Raw genomic sequence first — 18,825 nt, 5'->3', positions numbered from 1 at the left:
ACTTGTCTATAACACTTAATAGTTTACAACACACTTTCATATATATTGACTTCACAACAGGCCCAAGGGGTAGGATTTTTATCCCTCTTTGGCAGAAAAGGAAACTGAAGCTCAGAGAGGCCAGTAAGAGCTGACACAAAGATAAGGATTTAGGTATTCTGATTATAATTCTAATACACTTTTCACTACACCGCCCAACTAAGACACTCACCAACCAGATCCCCTTATGCCTGATACCACTGTCCTGTCCTTGATTTAGTCCCTGAAAGAGGGTGGGTGAGGAACTGAAGGACAGAAAGAAGATGCGGTAGGGGGAGGGAGTGAAGAGGAAAACAGTGGGTAGTTTGATGTAATCATTTTGTTTCAGGACTTAAACCTTTCTGGCCCTGCCAAATGCCTCTTCTCCTGTATATCTTACTGATACTAATTTGTGATGGATGAGGGATTTTAATATATGAATGTGTAGTTGGAGATAAGAGAATTAGATTTAGGATTACCCACTGGAAACTGTAAAATAGCCCAAAAGATAATAACTAGCAGTGAGCGTTTACTATGTGCCAGGTAACCATTCTGCATATATTCTAAGCATTCTATATATATTAACTCATTCAATTTTCACAACACAAGAGGTAGGTGTATGGTTATTTATCCCCATTTTACAGATGAGGAAACAGGCACAGGGAGCTTAAGTAACTGGCCAAAGGTTACACAGCTAGTAAGCCGCGAAGTTGGAAGCCCCTGCGATCTGACTTGAGCGGTAAGACGGTGCCACTTAGGCAGTCATAGAAACTAAGTACACACAAATGTAAATTATTCTGTAGGGCTGAAGGGAGGTTTTTCATTTGTGTTCCTACTATGACTGCCTCTTTGTTTTGGTGGAAAGAGGAACTATGTCTTTTCCTATCCCCACGCAAAAGGCGATGCGTCAAAGCACTTATTCCTTAATAAACAGATTTTGATCAACCACTACGCCCGCCCCTGGAGTGAAAATGTGAAGACTCCGCCTTCCCCTGATATTTATTCATATTCCAGGCCCCTCCCTTTGTCTTTTTTTTTTTTTTTTTTACCGCCCAGGATCAGGCACGTGCCCTGAAGACTCCCGCACACTCATGTGCGTCTGGTGGTTTTGTCACATATAGGAATGCGCCGCTCCGAGGCTGCTAATTTTCCTACTGAATTTCTAGCATGTTCACAGCCCATCAGGAGGGGATATGGATCAGGCTATGTGTACTAGTGGACGCACTTGCAAAGATGAGAGTATTTGCTAGGTGGTGTTAGGCCCAATCCGGGGCCTCTGTGACCGGGCTAAATAGTTTAGTATTTTGCCTCTCTGGGTGTTCCCGAATGTGATGCAATAGTAGCAAACGAGAGCGTCATCATGAAGTCATTGCGGGACAAGGGGAAAGGGGCGGGAGGGCCCTCCCTTGAGGGGAGGAGCCCTTTCACCTGGCCCTTGAAGCACCTTGTCTTCACCGGAATTTCCCGAGAGCCTCCTCCCTCGGATAAGTCCTCTTGCAGCCGCCACCACAGAAATCTCCGTTTTCAATCCGGGGTTTTGAAATTTAGGCTCCGGTCTCTATGAGACTCTCTGGAAGCCCTGCCCCCAGTTTTAAGTTTCATCCAATAAAGAACCTAAAGGAGGGGCCGGCAGGCGGGTCAGTGACGCGATGCAGATTGACTGGCATTCAGGCCACCGACGTCCTAGATTAGTCCCCAATTTCGCCAATCCAAAGGCGGGGGTGGGACGGTGCAGGCGCAGAGGATTGGGTTTGGCTGGACTCGATTTAAAGAGACAGAAGCTGTCGGGGTCCAAGAAGACGGTCCGCGAGACCCTCCCCCCAAGTTTTTGGGACCACTTGGGTCCCCAAAGCTGGGGAGATGGTTTGCGGAGGCTTTGCCTGCTCCAAGAATGCGCTCTGCGCGCTCAACGTGGTCTACATGGTGAGGTTTTGGAGGTCGGGGGAAGCTCCAGGGCGGAAAGGCCAGTGGAGAGAATGTCTAAGGGACTTCGTTTGGGGAGAGGGATGTACTAGGGGTTCCGGGAAGATTCCCGGGAACTTCCGGCGAAGAGGGAATTCCTAGGGACTTCCGTGGGAAGAGGGGAGACTTCCGGTGATCAGATGGTTTATCTAGGGGTGGTTGGGGGGGGGGTGATGAAGTGAAGGCTCATCGTGGGGATAAAGGCCCAGCCCTCCCTCTTCTGAATTTAGGCTTCTCCCAAATGGAAGTGATGGATGAAGCTAAATGTTCTATTTTATATTCTTAGACTTTACGCCCCCTGCCGCCTCTCAACCCTATTCCAGCCATTCTGACCTCTGATGGGAGGAGTGCCCAGGGATGGTCCCGGTCCTGGTAGTAGTACCTCTCACTCACTCACGCAAAACTCAGTTCTTTATTGTCCAGCCACCTCTCTCACCTTGGCCTTTGGCTGTGATGCACACCGGAATTCTTTTGAGATATATCCTGTTTTCCATAGCTGGTAGGCTTGTTGCTCATTGGAGTGGCTGCATGGGCTAAGGGCCTGGGTCTGGTGTCCAGCATCCATATCATCGGAGGAGTTATTGCAGTGGGAGTCTTCCTTCTTCTCATCGCGGTTGCTGGGCTGGTAGGTGCTGTCAACCACCACCAAGTACTGCTTTTCTTTGTATCCTGACCTAAAGTGATTGGGGCACTGGGGCTCTTGGGAGGACTGTTCGCTAGGAAGTTAGAAAGGAGGGTAGGAGACCTCTGGTGTTTGGGGGATATGTCTCCTTACCCTCCCTTATACCATACTCTATGAAACAAAAGCCAATGATTTTGTTTTCAACTGACATAATTGTGTAAGTTCTTCGACTGGATCAGATCGTTACTATAGGTGGAACATAAAGGAATCTAGGACTTTTTTTTTTCCATAACTCTTCCTCTCAGTACATGATCATCCTTGGTTTGGTCTTCCTCTTCCAGTTTGGAATCTCTTGCTCATGTCTGGCTATTAACCTAAGCAAACAGGTAAGAAGGTGCCCTTTCAAGTACTTTTTCCCCCACCCTCTAACCTCTTGACTCTTTACCCTCAGTCTGGCCCCAAGATCATTCTTAGACCCACTACTTCCAGAGCTATTTGCTTCCTTTGGGATGTCTGGCTAACTGACTGTGAGGACCATCCAGAAGTGGGTAGTTATTGTGTCTGCACCTTTGCTTTTCAAGGACGTTAACTTTTTGCTTAAAAAGGCAAATTGAAACACTGGAGCTGGGATCAAAATGTTAGGGGATTCTTAAGATTAGCCGCATCAAATGATTTCCTTCTGCCTATATCCTCCAGACAGATGTCATCAATGCTTCTTGGTGGGTCATGAGCAACAATACCCGGGATGAACTGGAAAGAAGTTTTGATTGCTGTGGCTTGTTCAACCTTACAACCCTGGATCAACAAGATTATGCTTTCTGCACTGCAGTGAGCTGGCATGGGAGGGGGTGGGGGGTGGCGGTGGTTTGTGTGATAGAAAACTGGCTAAGGCCGATGCTCAAATTGGCAGATTTGAGCTTAATGTGATTGCCTGTCTCTAGCAGCTCACTTGTACTGGGGCTGTGTGCTGGTAGGGGTTGGGGGATGGATACAGATTCTAGAGAATTAGCCAAGTGAGCGTCCAGTCTATAGGATACTAATCAGGAACTGGAAGATAATTCCTAGGGTCATTCACCACAGTTACGATAGAGCACCGTAGCAACTCTGCATCCTCCAAATATGCATATGTGTGTTTTTCGCTCAGGTCTGCAAGAGCCGGAGCCCCACATGTCAGATGTGTGGAGAAAAGTTCCTTAAGCATTCAGATGAAGCCCTGAAAATCCTGGGGGGTGTTGGACTCTTCTTTAGCTTCACAGAGGTAACATTCTCTAGTTCCCTTATATCCCTTTTGTACACCTCCAAGTCTTAGCCCCAGAAATTCATAGTTCGTGTTTATCTCTTTTCTCTTTGCTTCTACAGATCCTTGGTGTTTGGCTAGCGATGAGATTTCGGAATCAGAAGGATCCTCGAGCCAACCCCAGTGCCTTTCTATGAGACTCTGGATCCTTCTGACATCTTTCCTGCTGTCTGCTCTCCCTAAGCTTTTTCTTCCCCTTAGGGAAAACTTGGGGTCTGTAGCCCTTTTTGAGAAAAAGGAAAGGGCCTTTGCCATGTTCCCTAAAGATAACTGAACAGTTAGGCTTTATGCCTTGATATGTTTTGCTGGGAGAAAGATTATAAGGAATAAAGAAAAACCCTTCTTCCTTCCTCTCTCCCTAAGTGGATATGGGAAGTTTCCAGGATTACATGAGATGGGATGGCAGTTGGAGTCATTCCTGGCTGTTTCCCCTCTTCTCCCTTCCGTATGCTGGACCACCTCAACACATCTTTGCTCCAACGGTAAATCAGGGACAGATCCAGAGAGAAAACTACCAAGAACTCTTGTAATAAGGAGGACCTGGTTTGGGGAGGTTCAGTAAATATAAAAATAAAAACCATTTAAACTCTATAATCAAAGAAGCCATGTAAGTGCCTTTCCTTCCCTTGTTAGTAGAGGGGCTCCACTGACCCTGTGATCTAAAGAGAATCTGCAAGGAAGTTCCATCTTCCAAATGGTTTTTTCCAAATCCCCAAACAGTAAAGCCAATCAGAGGAAGAAATATTAAAAAAAAAAAAGACCATATTTCTTTGTTTTGTTTGTCCTGTATAAAAAAGGATCCCAATATAAAGGTATAAAGAAGGGGAGAACAAGGGACATATCCCTTGGTGTAAGGACACAGGATAAGGATAAGCCTCAAAAAGAAGGGTGGGAGGGGAATATTGTTAAGGCAGTAAAATATTGTCTGTAAAAAGTTGGAGGAGGAGTCTCCACAGCTTCAGAGGTGAAGGCAGAGGTTGCCTTCTCAGTGGCGGGGCTCTCCTCTCAAGTGTTCAAAAGAAGGGAAATTTGGTGTCTCTCGCCTTGGTTCTGTTCCAACCATTCTGTTGCTCACTCTGCGTCACCTTCTGCCTTGTGTAGATAAGAGTGCTGCAGGGCTCGGAAGGCAGAGATTCGCTTGTGTGGGTTAAAAGTCAGCATCTCCTGAGAAGAGACGCAAATGTCAGAAAACATGGAAGAAACAAAAAGGACTCCTGCTTACCCCCAACAATACCTAGAATGGGTGATTTTTTCTATCCCTCTTGTGGACAGCCGTTCAAAACAGTAATAAAAACCAGCCTGTTCATTATCAAGTCTCAGTAACAACAATGCATTTGGGTCCCTTTTATCCTGCTCCATTTCCCCCTACTGGTGGCTCAAGTGGTAAAATAAACTGCCTGCAATGCAGGAGACCTGGATTCAATCCCTGGGATGACCCGCTGGAGAAGGAAATGGCAACCCACTCCAGTGGGCAACAGTCCATGGGGTTGTAAAGAGTCTGACAGGACTGAGTGACAAACACGTGATTTCCCCCTGCAGTCTCGCCCTGTGCCCATGCCTGAGTCTATTACCAGCAGCAGCTGTGCTCCAGATTCCTCCAGCTCAGGGACCACCGACTGCACTGGGCGGGGCCCTCTGGGGGAAAAGGCTCCTCGGGGTAGAGAGACATCTCGGGGCCAGTCATCCTCCGGGGGCAGTCCGATCAGGCTATGGGGAACAGGAGAATTCTGGTCAGGAGGGCCCTTTTCCAGCCCCCATCTCCAGGGGCAGAGCCAGCTGCTGTCAAGGACTCAGCAGAATGCAAAGTCAAGGACTCGGAATGCAAAGTCAAGGACTCGGAATGCAAAGTTCTTCCCCCTTGCAGGTCACTTACTCAAAGATTTTGCCTAACTGGTCAGCTTCAGAGTTTCCACAGAACAGAGGCCTAAGGTGAAAAGAGACAGTCATTCCAGTAGGAGTTTTACAAAGACAGGGTGGTAGATACTGTTTAGTGGCTCAAAACATAGGGTGTGGAGAATAAAGGGCTACGAAATTCCTAATTCCAGAACATTTCAGAGTTTCCGGCTATGGACAAGGTGGCCAATAGTAAGTGGAAGAGCGGGCAGGGTATAGGCGTGGTTTATGAATAAAAAACTTGGGAAATTCAAAATGTTTGGGATACTTGGGCCCCATACTTTCGACGAAACATCTCTGCAAAGATACAGCCAACACTCCACATGTCCACGGGTGTTGCATACGTAGACTGCAAAAGAACTTCTGGAGCACGATACCAGAGTGTAACAACCTGATGGGAATAAGTAATGCGGATGAGAGTCCTGCAAGTTATTGCAAAGCACATGGAAAAACACGCTCCTTCTCAACTGTTATGGGCAATCACTCTTCTCCCCCAGCCAGACCCCACTCTGGCCCCATCCTGGCCACCATCATTCTACCGACCACAGGTGTAAGTGCCATCTGGTAGCTGTAGATTCTGGCCAGGCCAAAGTCAGCCAGTTTGACTGTCCCACCACTTGTCACCAGAATGTTCTCTGGCTTCAGGTCTCGGTGAACGATGCAGTTGGCATGAAGGAAATCCAGGCCTCTTAGAAACTGGCGCATCAGATCCTGGTTTGGAAGGGGGAAGTACAGAGAAACTGGGAACCAGGTGCCACACCTAAAATTACAACAAACTACCACAAAGGTCTCAAGCTACCTCTCAGTGTCTGCCCGCCCTACTTACCTTTATGGTCTCCACTGGCAAGCCTGGTGGGGGTGCCTTGTCCAGATACGTCCTGAGGTCTTGGTCCACATGCTCAAACACCAGGGTCACTTTGGTCTCCCGGTCAGTTCGGGCTGTTGCACAGACGTCCATGAGCCTGGCCAGAACAAATGGTCACTCATTGAGCAATGGTCTTGGACCCAACATGGCCTCCCCTATTTCCTCAGGGTTCCCACTCCTCTTCTGACCACCACTCCACATCTACAGGTTAGGCTGTCTTTTTCCTTTCACGACCCACTCCCACCCTTCCATCTTCTTCTCACCTGACAACATTGGGATGCTCAAAAGCCTCCAGACGCCGCAGTAAGGCCACCTCCCGAACGGTGCTGATGGGCAGGCCCCCTCCAGCACCTCCTCCATTGGGGACTCTTACACTCTTGAGGGCCACAAAGTGGCCACTGTGCGGATCACGGGCCTTGTACACTGTCCCATAGGCACCGACACCAATCTCAGCCACTGGCTCATATCGAGAGGTAGCCATTCTCAGACCAGGGGAGACCCTACAATCACAGAGGCTCAATGAGCCTGCAGCAACAAAGTGACTCCCACAAAAGACATCACAAAGACAACACCAACAGCATTTCCAAACTTCCCTGAAGGCAGCCCCCTAGGTAACACAATAACTCTAACCCCAAACCCTCCAGCCACGTGAGGCCCTATAACTTTTTCAAAGATGCATTTTCCTTGGGGACCATCAAGCCCCACACAAGGGAAATCCCATAAGACACACCCCCTACACCAAAGACCCGACACCCAGTTCCTGAAATTACACCTCCCTTCGGCCACAAAGGAACATTATCACATCCTGCCCCACTTCCCGCCCTCGAGCAACCCTTCCATAAGCAGCCCGCGTAGGAAGCAGTGGAGGGCGAGAATGGTCCCCATTCCTGAAAAGGGCTACACTCACCTCGCCCCGTGTCAGGAGCTGCGGGGTCGGCCCGTTATCCGGACCCCGGAGCCGGTTCCTGCAGCGCCATACACTCAAGGTCTGTCCTGGGTAGCTGGACGCTATGGGCCCGACCATAGACACAGGCCGCAGGCTAGAGCGGCCCCCTTTACCCCCACCCTCACCATGTGACCAGCTGCCAAAGAGGCGCGCGGAAATTGGAGGGGCGGGGCGAACGCCGGACGTTCGGACCACGTGACCGGACTACTCATGCGCAGAGGGGCAGCCAGAAAGCGGCTTTGAACGAGAAAGGGGCGAGGAGGGGAAAGAGGCGGAGAGAGATGGCAACCACATGATCTGTTGCTATCACACGTGACCGCTTGACATTGCTTGGAGGAGCAGAGGTGTGGTTACGCTGAAGGGCACGTGACTGGCTGCCTTAACTCTGGCTGGGGCGGTGGGGCGGGAGAAGAGAGAGGGTGGAGTCCAATGCGGTGCCATGGCAACCTGGGCCACCCAGGATTCCCAACTCCGGGCTGCAAGCCGAGCCTGAGTCTCACTACCTGTCTCACTTTCTCTAAGCCGGGAGATGGGTCGAGGGACGGGAGGTGGTGCTGTCGTCTTTCTGCTCCATCGCTAGCGGAAAACATGTTCTCATTTGTGTCTTTGTTTCATTCATTCATTCAGCAAATGTTTACTGAGTCCTTGCTTCCTGTTGTGTATGTGGGATTTCTTTTTTTTTGTTAATTTTTTTTCGAGTTGCAGACACTTGACCTTTTGTTCAACTAGTGATAAGGTTATCTATAAAGATACAGTCACATATTTTATATGTGGTCATATAAAATAGGGAGTAGACGGTGCCCAGTTCAGTTCAGTTGCTCAGTCGTGTCTGACTCTTTGCGACCCCATGGACTACAGCACGCCAGGCTTCCCTGTCCATCACCAACTCCCGGAGCTTACTCAAACTCATGTCCATCCAGTCAGTGATGCCATCCAACCATCTCATCCTCTGTCGTCCTCTTCTCCTCCCGCCTTCAATCTTTCCCAGCATCAGGGCCTTTTCTAGTGAGTCAGTTCTTTGCATCAGGTGGCCAAAGTATTGCAGTTTCAGCTTCAGCATCAGTCCTTCCAATGAATATTCAGGACTGATTTCCTTTGGGATAGACTGGTTGGATTTCCTTGCAGTCCAAGAGACTGCCCATCTGAGGACAAAACTAGGATTAAAGGGCTAATGGAAGGCAGGTTAGTACAATAATCCAACAGGACGTGTGGCAAGGTAATGTCGTCCCCTCTTTCCAACTTCCAAAGCAGAGACCAGATACCTGCTGGCAGAGAAGTTATTGATGAGGTGGAAAGAGGAATACTTGGGAGTATTCTTTAAGGTTCTTTTCTGCAGTAAGATGGTATGACATGTGTGTATGATATTATATACATCACATATAGATAGACATAGGAGTGAGCGAGCATGAGCAAGGAAGTTACCACCACACTGCATGAAAGTGAGTGTTGCCTTCTGCAAACCTTGTGACTCCTTATATGGGGTTGTTGCATTTCTCTTTTTTTCCCCTATGGCAAGCTTTCCTAGCCCTTGTCCTAAGAGACTTTTCCCAAACAACCTCTGCTCACAGACATCTAGGTAGACAACAGGCAAGTTTCTCTGACTTCCCTTGTCTTACTGACTCCAACTTCTTTGTCTCCCAATCCTTTGAGAGAATGGGAATAAGGAAAAGAAGAGATCAGTTTCTCATTTATGATAAACTGTCTAAAATCTGAAAGTGAAAGAGGAGAGTGAAAAAGTTGGCTTAAAGCTCAACATTCAGAAAACGAAGATCATGGCATCTGGTCTCATCACTCCATGGGAAATAGATGGGGAAACAGTGGGAACAGTGTCAGACTTTATTTTTGGGGGCTCCAAAATCACTGCAGATGGTGACTACAGCCATGAAATTAAAAGACGCTTACTCCTTGGAAGAAAAGTTATGACCAACCTAGATAGTATATTCAAAAGCAGAGACATTACTTTGCCGACTAAGGTCCGTCTAGTCAAGGCTATGGTTTTTCCTGTGGTCATGTGTGGATGTGAGAGTTGGACTGTGAAGAAGGTTGAGCGCCAAAGAATTGATGCTTTTGAACTGTGGTGTTGGACAAGACTCTTGGGAGTCCCTTGGACTGCAAGGAGATCCAACCAGTCCATTCTGAAGGAGATCAGCCCTGGGATTTCTTTGGAAGGAATGATGCTAAAGCTGAAACTCCAGTACTTTGGACACCTCATGCGAAGAGTTGACTCATTGGAAAAGACTTCGACGCTGGGAGGGATTGGGGGCAGGAGGAGAAGGGGATGACAGAGGATGAGATGGCTGGATGGCATCACTGACTCGATGGAGGTGAATCTGAGTGAACTCCGGGAGTTGGTGATGGACAGGGAGGCCTGGTGTGCTGTGATTCACGGGGTCGCAAAGAGTCGGACACGATTGAGCGACTGAACTGAACTGAACTGAACTAAAATCTGAAACCATTCTATTACTCTATTTGCTCTCCTTGTGCCCTGAACTTCTATTCTTAATCATCTGGCTGAGGATATGAGTTCAAGCTTGAGATTCATATAAACCATGCTCCAGGGCCAAATGGAAGACATGTCAGTACAGATTTCCCCTCTTTGCATTCTGATAGTTGTAGTCCTGGACCTTTGCTGGCAAAGGCAACTGGAATTCTGGTAAGAAAAATCCCAAGGTGCTAACTGATTAAGGGGCTTGTGAGGTGAATGTTTCATTGACTATTTTGCTAGGATTGGTGGATTTGTAAACCTCTGGAAGGCTAAGTGTCTCTGAGTGTTTTAAACTTTCATCCTACACCAGCAAGGTCCCACTTTAGCCTCACCCTCCACATAAGCTCACTGTTTTTAAAATAGAAGTCATCCTCCATCTTGGCTTGGGTTCCAGACCCTTTTTCTGATTCATTCATCCATCCATCCAAAATATTTGAATGATTTGTAACACCATTACTCTCCTTAATCACTTTCTATTGAGGATCTTTAGTTTGGCAGTCTGTCCCTGATTACATACCCTCCCTTTTCCTGTTAATTACTTTTTTTACTAATTAATTTTTTTTCCCAGTGTGTTTGACCCAGTGAGCTTCCCTGGAATTCCTTTTCCCACAGCATTGATAAGGAGAGGAGAAGGATGTAACCATAAGGCAGAAATAAGGGATGAGAAGGTTACAACTGGTTCTCAGGGTCAAGAGCCCCCATACAACAAAGAGCTAAGCATGTGTGTGCATGCGCGGGTGTGTATGTGTGTGTGTTAGGTATGGTTCACTTCAGTGCAGTGGTGGTGGGTCAGGGGAATACCAGGAAAGACACTCATCCCTTTAACACTCTGCTCCTTTGCTCACTCACCTCCCTCACACAATTACACACTTCTGTTTTTCATACAATCCAATTCCACCCCTTACACATTCATCTCTTCCACAGTCCCACACTGTGCACACTTTTCAGTCTTTTGTGTAAAAGTGTTTATTGCTTGAGCCCATGTCTTGCTCACTCACCTCGGACCCTTGCTTAGCTTTCTTTCTTTGCACACTCCCATTTTGCACAAGCCTCTCCCTCCCTGGTGCACCTGCGTCTGTGACCATTCACCTTCCATCCTCACCCGCTCCCCCCCTCAACACCCCCATTCACACACCTATTCTCTTACCCATGTGCACACTCCCCTTCCTTGGCCACTCCCCTCCCTCCACCCTCCCCCGGGTTCGCACACTCGCCCCCGCCTCTGGGGACACCTGCTCGTGCGGGGCAGGGCGGGGATGCGCAGCCGCGGCCACTTCTCCTCCTCTCCCCCTCCCCGCCCCGCCCCTCCCTCCATCCCTCACCGGCTCCCCGGCTCCCGCCCCTCCCGCCCCTCCCGCCCCGCCCGCCCGCCGCTCCGGGGGGGTCTCCGCCGCCGCCGCCGCCGGAAGGAGCCGCCATTTGCCACCGCCGAGCGCACGGGCCGAGCCGGAGCCGGAGCCGGAGCCGGAGCGGGACTGGGGCCAGGAGGACGGCGATGGGGGGCGGCCCCGGCGCAGGAGGGCCGGGGCTCTTAACCCCGGGGGCCCGGCCCGCTCCGGACCCGGACCCGCGGGGCGCGGCACCCTGAGCCCACTCCCACCCCGCCCCCTGCCCCGGCCATGGCTGCCCGCCCCGCCGCCCCCGGGCCGCCAGCCCTCTCGCCCCGCAAACCCCGGAGTCCCGGCGGTGGCAGCAGTGAACGGTTCTCGCAGGCCCCGTAAACCTCAGCCGGGCTTGCCTCTCCAGCGCGCGCCCCCTTCCCGGCCTTGTCCTCTCCCTTCCCCCCGCCGCCTGAGAGCCCCCCTTGCACGCCGCCCCCCGCCCCCCGGCGCCCGGACGATGCTCAAGTCTCGGCTCCGCATGTTCCTGAACGAGCTGAAGCTGCTGGTGCTGACGGGCGGGGGGCGGCCCCGGGCCGAGCCGCAGCCCCGGGGGGGCGGGGGAGGCGGCTGCGGCTGGGCACCCTTCGCCGGCTGCTCGGCCCGGGACGGCGACGGAGACGAGGAGGAGTACTACGGGTCAGAGCCGAGAGCCCGGGGCCTGGCCGGCGACAAGGAGCCGCGGGCCGGACCCCCGCCGCCGCCCGCGCCGCCGCCGCCGCCCCCGGGCGCTCTGGACGCCCTGTCGCTCAGCAGCAGCCTGGACAGCGGGCTCCGAACCCCTCAGTGCCGAATCTGCTTCCAAGGCCCTGAGCAGGTCAGGCCCGGGCACCTGGCGGGGCGGGGAGGGGTGGGGGCGCGCACCTGGGGCGTCCGGGGAGACCGGGAGCAGGGGGCGGGGCCTGAGGAGGCTGGGCGGGACCCAGGGACCTGGCGTGGAAATGGAGTGAGGTTGGGGGGCTTGGCTGAAGACTCCAGGAGCGCAGATTTGGGGTGGAGGCGGATCAGGGGTCTCCAGGAAGGGGTGGGGCTTTCTCCTGGGGGGGCCCCAAATCCTTCTTTCGGCTTAACCGAGACAGCCTTTCTCCCCCACTTCTCTTATCCCAGGGTCTCTGTAGGCTGAGGGCCGGGAGGTGGGCAGACAGGAGAATGCTTCTGTTCCCACCTTGAAAGGAGGCGCCCAGCCGGTGCCCTCGCCTCCCTCAGTAGTTCTCTCCGTGGGGCACTTTTCTTCACTTCCCATTCCACAACTTTCTTTCTCATTCCAAAGAATATTCTTTGTTTAAATGTTATGGACAAAGTTGTCCTGGGATAGTACCAAGGGGGTGTCTCTTCCTGTCTTGAGAAATTACTTGATTAAAGGGGAACAGCCTCCACTCCCACCCTTAGGATATCTTCCTTTCTGATTCTTGGAAACTGAGGACTGTAACCTATCCCAGTCTGCACCACATCTGTGAAACACTTTACAGTGATGGAATGGGTTAGGAAGGCATGGCTCAGAAGCTCGCACTTCTGTTTCTCCAGATCCTAAGGGGTGGCCCTCCATTTGGGAACCCTTAAGGAGCACCCTCCTCAAACTCTAGGAACAGAGAAGACCCAGTATTTACCAGCCAACTCCCCCCTCCCCATCCCTTCTCTTGTCTCTTCTATTGGGTCCGGGAAGTTTACCTTGAACTCTAAATTTTTTTCTTTTGGGCTTGTAGCCTTAGCGTCTTGCTTTGTTTTGGTTGAAAGGCCTGATTTTTTTTTTTTTTTTTTTAAGGTAGGAGACACCTGGAGAAGAGGTTTCTCTCTCTGGAGTGGAGAGGACTGTGGTCGGGTGGCGATAGCTGACAGGGACTCTCCTTACTCTTCCTCCAGGGGGAGCTCCTGAGCCCCTGCCGTTGCGATGGCTCAGTGCGCTGCACTCACCAGCCCTGCCTCATCCGCTGGATCAGCGAGAGGGGCTCCTGGAGCTGTGAGCTCTGCTACTTCAAGTACCAGGTCCTGGCAATCAGCACCAAGAACCCCTTGCAGGTGAGGTATAAGGGGAGCACTCTGAGACTGGGGCAAGGGCCTTTCAGCAATTAGAATCAGGGACCTTCCAGGCAGCTTATTTCATTCATTTACTCTTGCTTCAAAGTCACCCTATCCTCCATTATCATAATCTTCTTCTATAATCTCCCTTCCTTCGTATACTCACAAAGACATTTATTGGGCGCCACCTGTGTGCCAGGCCCTGGGACAACAAAAGATGAAAAGGCAGTGGCGCTGCTGTTACTGCTGGAAGCATACATGTAGAGTGATCTATGTGTCAAGTTCTTGGTGTGTATTAACTCTTTTAATCCTAGTAATTATGTACCATTAGTATCTGCATTTTAAGTCAGTGAGGACATTGATGCACAAGTAAATTTTAAAACTTGCCCGAAGTTACTCAGCCAGAAAGTGAGTGAGGATTTGGAATTCAGATCCTAGATGATCTGATTTCAGAGAAGTTGTCTGTCATGCCTTTCTAAAATAAGACAGGAAATGGTTTCAAACAATATAAAAAGTGCCACATTCTAGACTTGATCAAGGCACAGAGAAGACAGATTATTAGTCCTACCTGAAGGGTTTCAGGAAGGCTCCTGGTGCATCCTCCTAATAAGGGCAACCCTAACCTGGCTTTCCATCTCTTTCTGTGACTTTTTGGAGCCTTTTCTCCCATACAGTGGCAGGCCATCTCCCTGACGGTCATCGAGAAGGTCCAGATTGCAGCCATAGTTCTGGGCTCACTCTTCCTCGTCGCCAGCATCTCCTGGCTCATCTGGTCCTCACTTAGCCCTTCAGCCAAGTGGCAACGGCAAGATCTGCTCTTTCAGATCTGCTATGGCATGTACGGCTTCATGGATGTCGTCTGCATAGGTGAGGGCACCTCTCTCTCTCTCACCTGCTCAGCGTCTTCCTCCAACTGACACACTTCACTTTCCCTGCCCATTCCCTCAGTTTCATGGCCACGTTTTCTACCATTGAGAACCTTTAGGGCAATCCTGGTGTCCCTCCCTTCCCTGCTCCTCCTGGCCCTTTGCAACGCTATCTCCACCCCCCCTGGAGAAATGTTGGCTTAAGTACCTCTGGTTCTAGGTCTGGGCAGCATTGACTCTGGACTTCTTATCCTCTTGCTCAGGCCTCATCGTCCATGAAGGCTCCTCTGTCTACCGTATCTTCAAGCGCTGGCAGGCAGTAAACCAGCAGTGGAAGGTCCTGAATTATGACAAGACCAAGGACATAGGAGGAGATGCAGGGGGAGGGACGGCAGGGAAGCCGGGCCCCAGGACCTCACGGACGGGCCCCCCTACTGGGGCCACCAGCCGGCCCCCGGCGGCCCAGCGCATGCGGACGCTCTTGCCTCAGCGCTGTGGCTACACAATCCTGCATCTCCTTGGACAGCTGCGGCCACCAGATGCCCGTTCCAGTTCCAATTCTGGCCGTGAGGTGGTCATGAGGGTCACCACGGTCTGAACTCCAGGAGTGGGGATGTTGAGTCAATGCATCGGCCAGAGATAAGCTGTCATGGCTGCTGGAGGTACCACCTGGACAAGGTGTTTGGGGCACACTGCCTCCACCAGTGAAGATCTCTGTGGACAGCTTCAAGTTGGAGACATTGTCTGGCCTCTACTGCCCACTGGGTAGAGACACCTGGATACATTCCAGCCCCCACTGACAGCCCCTCACACTCATCCTGGGGCAACCAGTGGGTAGGTGGGGAGAGCATCATTTCTTCCCTAGAGAACCGTCCTTACCTCAGCTCCTAGGGCCTCCAGCCCCCCAGCTCCACTATGGTGACTTGGTGAAGGGGGACCAATGCCAGAAGAAAGGGGCTGTAGACCCCCCCATTCCCTACCCCATGGCCACAGGGCAGCTGGCAATAAGACTAGTATACATTGACCTCCCGTTCCCTGCATGAGGGCGGGGGTACTTCCCTGTGCTCCACCTCCCCCCCCCATTGCATGGGGGGAAGGGCATAAAGAATCATTTATATGCACATGGAGACTCCTTTCTCATCCGGGGGTTTTCTGGAGGGTTGGGAGGCGTGGGGAAGTTTCTCTGCAGAGGTTGCAAATCCCAAATGGAGGAGTGGTTTCTGAGTTGGAGGTGTAACTCCCACTTGGTGGTGAATAATTCACATTGGCTGCTAGGTGGCAGTGCTCAGAAGCATTTCAGGGGTGGACCTGATAACCTGGGTGTTGTGTGATATAGAAAAAACAATCTCCCCACCGTGGTTTTCCTGTCTACCTCATAGGGCTGGATTGAGGATAAATGAGGGACAGGTTGAATGCCATTGTAGGGAAAATCAGTGATGGCATAAAAAGATTTCTAGACTAGTTGATGGTGCATTTATTTCAAATAATAGCTGATTTACAAATTCCAAAGTGTTTTTCAACTGGAGTTACACAGAGTCTTGGAAATTTGTGTTAAGTATCATAATAGATACAGAAAATTTGAGGGGAAATAGACATTGCAAATGTGAAGGATGGTGGTTATTTGCAAGAATGAGAGCTCCTCCAATCCCCTAAACAGGAGCAGTCCTTGTTCAGGGAATCTTGCAGGTTCTATCAATCCCTACTAGGTAATGTGCTTACCAGGAAAAGTGGTGTGAAGTGAATTTGGACTCGTTTGGAGTGAGACAGACAGACTCTACCAGGGTTATGAGTCTCCAGCCCCAGTTTAAGCTCCCTTGTTCAGGGCCACAGGTCTGATCCTGGTGTGCCCCAGCTAGTTGATATTAACTGGAATATCTTGTGCTTGGAGGCAGGCGTGTAGAGGGCTGAAAAAGGTTTGGGAAGGACTGATGAAGATGCCAGCGTGATGCCTGGTCCCTTTTTCTTGTGGCCTTAGGGCTGTGTGTTATATGAAGGATGGTGTCTTTTACGTGAACTATTCAGCAATTAAAATAATTACTTCATAACATTGCTTAAGTCAGATCCAGAGACCTCTCCTATTATTGGTCCTCCTCTCAAGGAAGGCTCTGCTTTGTCTTCTCCCTGGGGGTGTTTTGGTAATGCTTCTCTATTAAAGGTCACATATCCTTGCCCAGGAAATGGTCCTCCCCAATCCCTCTCCAGAAGGGGGTCTCAGCCGCTGTCCATGGTGCTGGCACCCAGACTCACTTGGGAGTATAGGAATCAGAGTTGTACTTGAGTGTGAGTAACCTGGAAGTGAAGTGTATTACCTCCAACCTCAGAGGGGATTAAAGTGAAGAGAAAACTGAGGCTAAGCCCTATCCCCCACCTCCACCCCCTACTTTTCCAGTGGGAAATAGTTTCCCCAGAGAGACAACCTTCCACATTCCCCACCTGGGGATACAGAAGGACCAGACTTCACTGATTTGCCTTTCACAGACTAGCTGGTGAGAACCAGAAGGGAGACAGCAAAACTAAGTGACTCCAAGTTCTTATCCAAGTAGATAGGGTTTAGGTAGGTATGACACAGGTGGGATTTCCTGTGCCAACACTGAGCTTTCCCCCTTGATGGCCCCACATAAATACTTAGATACAACCAAGAATATAGGCACTTAACGCACAAGCACACTGTCCATTTCTGTGCTGGGTCCTAAAACAGGGCTAAGTGAGACAGCATTTTCCCTTCCCCTTCAGGACCATTGGAGGTATAGGTATGGAGGTTGGGACTGGCAATCTATTTTGTCCTCTCTCCTTTTTCTACCTTTAAAGGATTATTGTCCAGGAAAGGGTCATAACATCTGCTGCCCTTCTTAAGTGAGCAGGCCTACTTTCCCATGAGGAGTGTGAATGTGAAAAATCTTGACCACTGATTCCAGGGGAAAGGGTCTGAGCGGAATTGGGGAGTTAACTCTCCCTCTAAGCTCAGAACTGCCCCAAATCAGGTCACTTAAGTTCAAGTTGAGCTAGTGATAGTGAGTGGGGTTAGAGACTGAGAACGCAGCTGAGAAGGAGCTGAGAGGAGGAGCAGTAAACCAAACCTTGGTCTTTGCACACGGTTGGGGTATACCTTACCCCTCTGTAGATCTTAACATAAATAGATAGCCCCCAGAAGGCTAGTGGCTGATGGAGTTTCTGTGGAAGGGAGCCATGTCTAGGGCAGGGGCTGAGGTGGTGAGAGGAGGAGGAAGTGTGAAGTGAAATCTCCGTCTCCATCTGCTAATTGGAATGGAGGGGAGCAGGAAGAAGGGGGACAAGTCCTGACATGGGGAGGGTAAGCTAGGCTACAAAAGGTGCTGCAGGGAAGGTGCTGAGAGATTTATTTGTATGGAAGATGAGTTAATCTATATACATCACGAGTAGAGAACTGAGTCCAGCCTCTGGGGGGCCAGAGAGTGCTGACTCAGGGGAACAGGGACTCTTGCTGCCCACTGCTCTTCTGCTTTGGTGCCCTAGGGCTTCTAGCCACCCCCACACTTGGCGTTCATCCTCTCTGACGCCACCTCTCTGTCTGTATCCTTATCTTTCTCTGAAGGAAATTACCATGGAGCAACATCTCTAAAGAGGGCAGAGTGGCCATGCTAAGGTGTCCTTTTAGTCCTGGCAGTCCAGGTTTCAAAAGCACTCCTCTACCGAACAGTCGACCATCTCTGGCCATCTCTGCAAGTCCCTCCCCACCCCTTTTAACAGCCTAGCCCTTGAAGCTACTTTTCAACACCACCCTTCCTTAATCTCTTACCAGGAGCCAGACTTGGCTGTTCCCACCACAGATAGAAATGTGTCTGGGTTTGTGATGCAAACCTTTCTCCCAGGTGTCTAGACCTCCCATTGTTATGGAGGCAGTGGGGGGGTGGGTGCGGGTGGTCACTTCCGGGACCTGAGAAACCAAAGTAGGTAATCTGGGTCAAGGTCTTACCTCCAGGTCTTTGTAGGAAGTGAGGGAAATAAGTCAGTCAAAAGTCAAGGATGGAACATTCAAAGCAATTTTTAAATTTAAAAACAGTATTTAAAAAACTTCAATATGTAAAAGGGGGACTTTGGTCCAAAGACATCTCTGCCTGGGGTCTAAGTGGTGGGGGGCAAGCAAACTTAATAGTGACTAGAGAGCCAAGGAGAGTTTTTAAAAAATCACAACCCAGATGAGGATAGACTCACCTTCCTAGGGGCAAGATGAGGAAGAAGCAGGGTAGACAGAGCCTGGTAAACTGTTTGTCCCTTCTGCTACATCATCCAGATACAATCTGAGGGTGTATATGGTGTCACTCAGTCAGGGACAGGCCCTGGCAAGGTGTATGAAGACAGAATAAGGCTTCATCCTTCCTCTCAAAGAGCTCACAGGCAACAAGAGAGGATCAACCAAGGGCAGACCAGATACACACTTAGCTCAAGCTAAGTAAGTGCTTAGCCAGCAGCATCAGTAAACACTGTGAAGCCCCAAAA

General features: G+C 50.5%; 3 protein-coding genes across 4 annotated transcripts; 2 read left to right on the top strand and 1 right to left on the bottom strand.

The window, feature by feature from the left end:
• Positions 1 to 1,773: 1,773 nt before the first annotated feature.
• TSPAN31 (tetraspanin 31) lies at positions 1,774 to 5,176 on the top strand. 2 transcript variants are annotated; one of them, XR_008199335.1, is made up of 7 exons: positions 1,774 to 1,941; positions 2,477 to 2,644; positions 2,908 to 2,988; positions 3,299 to 3,430; positions 3,747 to 3,860; positions 3,962 to 4,381; positions 5,001 to 5,176. XR_008199335.1 is itself a non-coding variant. In XM_052639459.1 (6 exons), the coding sequence occupies exons 1-6, from the start codon at positions 1,879 to 1,881 to the stop codon at positions 4,034 to 4,036; spliced, it is 633 nt and encodes a 210-aa protein (XP_052495419.1). In that variant the 5' UTR covers positions 1,774 to 1,878; the 3' UTR covers positions 4,037 to 4,655. The 2 variants fall into 2 exon arrangements, 1 of the variants encoding a protein (XP_052495419.1); XM_052639459.1 differs by lacking the exon at positions 5,001 to 5,176 and having other exon boundaries at positions 3,962 to 4,655.
• Positions 4,644 to 7,739, bottom strand: CDK4 (cyclin dependent kinase 4). Its single transcript, XM_052639458.1, has 8 exons — positions 7,565 to 7,739; positions 6,921 to 7,157; positions 6,619 to 6,754; positions 6,336 to 6,503; positions 6,074 to 6,183; positions 5,773 to 5,823; positions 5,471 to 5,606; positions 4,644 to 5,063 (listed from the first exon to the last, which is right to left on the bottom strand). The coding sequence occupies exons 2-8, from the start codon at positions 7,136 to 7,138 to the stop codon at positions 4,971 to 4,973; spliced, it is 912 nt and encodes a 303-aa protein (XP_052495418.1). The 5' UTR covers positions 7,139 to 7,157; positions 7,565 to 7,739; the 3' UTR covers positions 4,644 to 4,970.
• A 4,188-nt stretch (positions 7,740 to 11,927) lies between these two features.
• On the top strand, positions 11,928 to 15,754 carry MARCHF9 (membrane associated ring-CH-type finger 9). The gene is made up of 4 exons (XM_052640679.1): positions 11,928 to 12,284; positions 13,328 to 13,483; positions 14,158 to 14,350; positions 14,613 to 15,754. Exons 1-4 carry the CDS (start codon positions 11,928 to 11,930, stop codon positions 14,945 to 14,947), a joined length of 1,041 nt encoding a protein of 346 aa, XP_052496639.1. The 3' UTR covers positions 14,948 to 15,754.
• The last annotated feature ends 3,071 nt before the right edge of the window (positions 15,755 to 18,825 follow it).

Source organism: Budorcas taxicolor, chromosome 5 (genome assembly GCF_023091745.1).
Source record: "Budorcas taxicolor isolate Tak-1 chromosome 5, Takin1.1, whole genome shotgun sequence".
Lineage (NCBI taxonomy): Eukaryota > Metazoa > Chordata > Mammalia > Artiodactyla > Bovidae > Budorcas > Budorcas taxicolor.
This window is presented reverse-complemented; position numbering and strand designations above follow the sequence as displayed.